The 5,779-nt window shown below is 61.6% G+C and overlaps 1 protein-coding gene across 1 annotated transcript in view; it reads right to left on the minus strand.

The window, feature by feature from the left end:
- Nucleotides 1–162: 162 nt before the first annotated feature.
- Nucleotides 163–5,779, minus strand: part of PEBP4 (phosphatidylethanolamine binding protein 4) — an 83,376-nt gene continuing 77,759 nt past the window's right edge. The window contains exon 7 of the mRNA XM_009635796.2: nt 163–254. Coding sequence (XP_009634091.2) covers nt 163–254 — 92 coding nt within the window. The remainder of the gene's footprint in view (nt 255–5,779) is intronic.

The raw sequence follows: 5,779 nt of genomic DNA on the forward strand, positions 1-5,779 counted from the left end.
TTGGAAGTGAAGGGGCTGGGGTTTCTGCTATCAGTCTGGGCTGGTGGATGGGTGGGTGCATCCTCGGCAGGTCCTGGGGTCTCCTCCTGCTCTGGGCGGGGGTGGCTCTGCGGTGCGGGGAAGGGGATGCAGCTGCGCAGGGGAAGGGCACGATGGCCGGTGCTAATCCTCGTAGTATTTGGTGAGGAACTGGGTCGAGGCCACCGGGGAACCCAGCTGAAACTCCTCCACGAAGCTCTCCATGGCCCAGGCACCTGGGGAGAGAAGGAGAAGGGGTGAGCGGGGCTGCGGGGGGGCTGCTCTGGGGCTGGATGCAGGCTGGGGCTGCACGCTGATCGCCATGCGCCGGCTGCTGCTCTGCCCGGGGTGCTGCAGACCACATCCTGCAAACAGCAGCAGGCGGGGAGGCACCGGGCTCTGCCTCGCGGGGCAGGGAGCCATTGGGAGCCCAGCCCTGAGCATCCCCGGGGGGGTCAGATATGGCATTGGCTCCGCTCGTGCCCCCCCGCTCCACCCCTGCCAACCTTTGGAGCAAACCTTCCCACGCCTTCCTACGAGCCCACCCTGGGGTGCTTGGAAATCCCCTGGTAGCGCGTGGGGGAGATGGTAGGAGATCCCCTGGTCCCCTCGCTCGCATGCACTGAGGTGCTGCTTCACAGATTGTTGGAGCTGAGCGGGGGTCTTCATTCCTGACCCCCCTCCCTCTGCTGCCTGCCCTGACCCCGGGATGCCAGCAGTCCAGGAGCAGCTCGTGGCTGGAGCTGGCCTCGGTTTTTCCTGTGCTGGAGGCGGCAGGGAAAGCCTCTCCAGGGCGGTGGGCAGGAGGGATTCCCTTGTGCCCGGCCCCACGGGGCCAGAAATCCCCTTGCACCCTGCCAGGGTTCAGCATCGAGCGTGGGTCTGGCTGGCGGCTGGTGGAGCATCCTCCTCCCCAGCCAGAGGGGCCTTCCCCTGGTGACGACAGGACCCAAGCAGCTCACACTGCCACTGCTGTCCCTGTCTGGGACACGGGATGGGACACGACCGTGGCGTCGCAGGGTGTGGAAAGGGCCCCAGTTGTTTATCTGAAACCCGTCCTCCCCTCCTCTCCCCTTCCTGGCACTGCTCTTTAATGTCACGCTGCAGACTGGCAGCCCTTATCTGCCTTCACATCTCAGCCCCAACTGGAGCAAACCGTCCCCTTTGCTCTTGCAAAAATGCTGAGCAAAACCCGAGCTGCTGCATCACCCGTGGCGGGGCGGCAGTGGCTCGGGGTGCTGGCAGAGCCCAGCTCCCCCCCGCCTGCCCCCCACCTTCAGCACTGACTCAGGCCCTGCCGTTGAGTCACCCCGCAGCCAAAAAGCCCCTGACGGGCTCTGCAGATGCTCCCAGTGCTGGCACTACACCCTGCGACCTCCTGGAGCTGCGAGAGGACGTGGCCGGGGTGATGCTCGGGTGCCTGGGAAGGGGGTCCCAGGATGCCCAGGCTGGACCCTGCACCCTGGCACGCCAGCTGGGGGCAGGGGGGAGGGAGGAGGGGTTGAAATGCATCAGGCTGCGTGTGGCTGGGGGGGTCCCAGATGTCCCCACGTTGTCACTGCCACCCATTGTGGACCCAAACCAAGCTGAGGGGAAGGAACCCTTCCTTCCTTCCTTCTTCTTTGCTCCGTCTCTTGTAAAGTTTTGATTTTCACACTTAAGCTTTCCTGTTGATTCAACAAACTTTGGATCAGGTCATCAAACCAGACATTCCCTCCTCTGAACTAAACCTAGCTTCACAGTCATTTAAAAAACTCATTTCTAATTTAAAGAGAGGAGTGAATTAGCAGAAATTGACTGTACTTTGCAGGTGTACTAACATTCTGTGTTTCTATGAAACATAGTAATATACTTCCGGAGTCTCTCCTGATTTAACTCTACCAACACATACCCTCATTGTTCAGCTGTAAGACCTTTTCTGACAGAAGACTTAGAAGACTGGTAGCCTATTATATGTTCTACTTTACTGGTTATAAGGAAAAATACTTAATGTTCGGCACGGCCATCAGCCCCCTGGTGCGTGCCGCAAACACATCCAAATAACACCCCTGGCAAGGAGGGGCAGCCACTCGCTTCGGGGTCTTAATCCATCCCCCTGCGAGCTCCAGGGGTCCCAGCAAGCGTGGTGCCAGGGGAAGGGGTCTCAGGGGGGGCTGCTCCCGCTGCGCCCGCAGCCCTTCAGTGGGCGCCTTTCATCCGAAGGGTTTCAAAGCACTCGGAAAGCCCCGGGGGGAGAGCGGCCGGTGCCGCGTGGGATCGGGGTGAGAGCGAGACGTGGCGGCCCCCCAACTCCCAGGGGTGCCGGGAGCTGCCATTGATGTTCCCGAAGCCTCCAGAGAGGCAGGGATGAAAGGAGCCGGGAGGAGGCAGAGCCGCTGCAGGGCTGCAGGCGCCGGCCCTGGCTCTCGCCGCCGCGCACGGGGCGAGGGATTTTCCTGACCTACTTTCCTACCTGCCATCGTACCGGTTGTGCCCGTCCCTCGGGGGGACCCGGGACTGGCCACAGGGAAAGCCCCAGGGGTGATGCACCGGGTGGCTACCAGGTCTGGGGGTCCACATCCCCCACCCCAAATGAAATGCAAATCAACAAATCACCCCAAATCAACAAATGCACCTTTGGGTGCACCCCCCAAACTGGGTGCCCCATCCCGGCATGGCAGCCTGCACCCTAGGGTGACGTTCCTCTGCAAAACCATCCCAAATCCTGCTGCTGCACCGGCGTGGGCCGTGAGTCACCGGGACCATGGGGCCGGGGAGCTGAGGTCATGGCACCGCTATCCCCTCTCTCTGCTGGAACAATACGACATTTTATCCATGGCTTGGTCCATTTTCAAGCTCATTTCCCGGAGGATTATATCATCGCACTTGACCCTTATCTGAGCGCCTGCCGGAGGAAGAGGAGCGCCCGCTGACACCCACACACGTGGCGGCCGCCTGATCCCTGAGCGCTGCGTGGGGAAACTGAGGCACGAGGCAGCCGCTGGGCTCGGGGAGCTCAGGGACCCTCCAGCCCCGCGGGCAATGGGTGCATGGGGCTGTTTCACAGCTCTTCGATCACACCTTGCCCCCATAAAACCACCGGTCCCCGCCTCCCCCCGGGCCCTGCAGCACCGGGGGCTTGGGGCCAGCTGTAATTTATAAGCGGCATCAGCGGGGCGGATGGGAGCCCTGATGCTTTTCTGCCAAGATTAATGATGTCCCAGCGGAGGTAGGCGGGAGGCTGCTGGCTGCTTTGGCCACCATTAACAGACACCCAGGGACTTTGGCTGGGACCGTGTGCTCCCCGCAGCCCTTCACTGCCTCCCATCCCAGCCGCAGCGTTTTCCTCCCTGCCGGGGCCCGGTCCGACCCGATTTTCCAGCTGGGCGGATCGGAGGCGCATGAGGTCGGCTCATGAGTCAATGCTGCGGCCCCGATGCGAAGCTGGAGCTGGAGCGGGATGGAGCCGTGGGGAGGGCAGCTGGCCAGGCTCAGCCCCGGTCCCTGATCCCCAAAGGACTCGCTGCTTCACGCAGGCAACATTTTTGGGAGGTAAAAGTCCATTCTCAATTATAAAATGCCTTTCTGGGGCAGGAGAAGGCTTGGAGATGCTGGGGAGCATCTTCCCATGCTCACTGGAGCTGGTGGGCATCCGGCACTGGGGCATGGCAGGGTGGAAGCAGAGGGAGATACGGCACCTCCTGGCAGATGCAATTAAGCCTCAAGATCTTCTGTTGATTAAAGTTCCCCCATGAGGAAAAGGAAGGAAGTGGAAAACAAACGCTCTCCATCCTTCCACGGGCTGCGGATGGGCAAAAAGGTGCCCGGCGCTGCCGTGCCACCCCGCTGTGGCCCAAATTCCCCCCACCGAGGGAGTTTCCCGCGGCTCGTGGCAGCGGGCAGCAGGACCCGACCGCCGGAGCGAGAGCTCGCAGCGGGTGCCAACGCCTGGGGATGCGACGGGTGGCTTTGACATTTTGCAGACCACAAACTCTTATCTTGCATCTCGCCAAAATACAAACGTGGCTTGTCACCCTCCTGGCATGGGAGGGGAGCGGGGCGAGGAAGGGCTTTGCGCTGCCTGACCGTGCCCGTGTGGCCTTGGGGACACCCCAAGGGTCTCCACCTTTGGTCCCACGTGGGGACAGAGCTGGTGCCCAGTGATAATTCCGTTGTGAAGCTGTAGCACAGCCAAAAAGTGGAGTGAATCAGACTCCAGGGGAGAAACTGAGGTTCCAGGAGGGTTATTTACCTGAGGTCAGGCAGCAAGAGGGCCGGCTGGTGCAGGGATTGATCAGAAACGCTCGCAGGGAAGGATCAGGGCTTTGGTTTGTTGTTTTTTTTCCTGATGAAACAAGTCTTTTTGCTCAAGAGCCACCCTGGAGAAACACCTCTGCCATAAACAACCGATTTCACCGTTGCCCCCAGCGCTGGGCTCGCTGTGGGGAGCAGTGGCAGAGGGATGTGAGCAAGGGGATGCTGCCCTCCTCCTGCTCCCCCCACTGCCAGCCCCCGTGCCCTTGGCCATAGCACCCAACCCCCTGCCCGCTGGTGCCATCCCAGCCAGGACATCCCCATGGCAGGGTGGGCACCGGAGCCACCAGCCACTGCGGAGATGTCCTTGCTCCCTTTGCATTGCAAAGCCAGGCTGGGGGGGGAGAGAAGCAGCACAGATTTATTTTCTGCACTCGCCATTGCCCCTCGCTTTTTAATTTCCCACGGATTTGCTCTTTCCTGGGAGCAGGGACCTGGCGGCACGGGCAGGCCCTGGTTTAGTGCCCTCTTCTGGAGGCTCCGGCCCCTTGGCTCCGCTGTTGGGCCCCTGCCATCCTGCTTGGCACGCACCACTTGCCCCAGTTCGGCCCCGCTTGGCCCAGGACCTCTCCCCAGTTCAGCCTCCAAGGCACAGTCCGCACCCATGCTTGGGCGGCGGGTGAAGGAGGGGGCTTCTCCCCGAGCTGAGCGGCCAGAGAAACACCCCCGTGGGGCTCCGTGTTCTCCCTGAGCGGGCTCTACCCAGGGGACGAGTGGCCAGAGGGATGGGGACACGGCACAGGGCTGGCGACGTGCGGCGCGGGGATGCGACGCTGGGTGCTGGGTGCATCCGGAGGCTGGGGGGGGCCAGCGCCTCTCCCTGCACCCACTGGGTGCTCCGGTCAGGACAGGTCTCCCTGTCCGGGGTTAGCACCTGGTGACGATGGGTGCCACCATCTTTGGTGAGATGGAGGTGTCAGCGCCGCTGGGATGTAGGGCAAAATTAAAGCAATGAGAAGGGGCTGGTTCAAGGCCAAGCAAGACGGAAAACCCCGAGCCGGGCTGGAAGCTGAGCCTGCGGCATCACCGGGCGAGCCCACATCCACCGGAGAGCACCAAGCCAGAGCCGCCGAGGAGCTGGCTGAGTTTCTCGCCCATGGTCCGCCGGGGTCAAGGTCAGGCTCTCCTTGTTTCCACATCCACCGACGGCGTTTGCTCCTCTCCCCTGTGTGCTGCCTTTGCACCACGGGGCCAAACCCCAGCGCTCAGCCACGCAGGGCTGGATGCACCGGCGGTTCGATTGCTGTTCATCCCACTGCGGTCCCTGGGGATGGATTTATTTAAAACCCTCGAGACATCAAAATCTGGTCCTCTCTTGGCTGCTTTTAGGGCTCATGCCCTGCTTGCTGGCTGCCCTGGGAATTAAAGAGCTGGAATTAAAAAGATGAACCATGGGGGGTTCAATCCAGCAGCACCCACTGGGCAGGCCAAGCCTGTGATGTGGCAGTGAAATGGTTAAAAATAACAT

Source organism: Egretta garzetta, unplaced genomic scaffold (genome assembly GCF_000687185.1).
Source record: "Egretta garzetta isolate BGI_Z169 unplaced genomic scaffold, ASM68718v1 scaffold233, whole genome shotgun sequence".
NCBI classification, from domain to species: domain Eukaryota; kingdom Metazoa; phylum Chordata; class Aves; order Pelecaniformes; family Ardeidae; genus Egretta; species Egretta garzetta.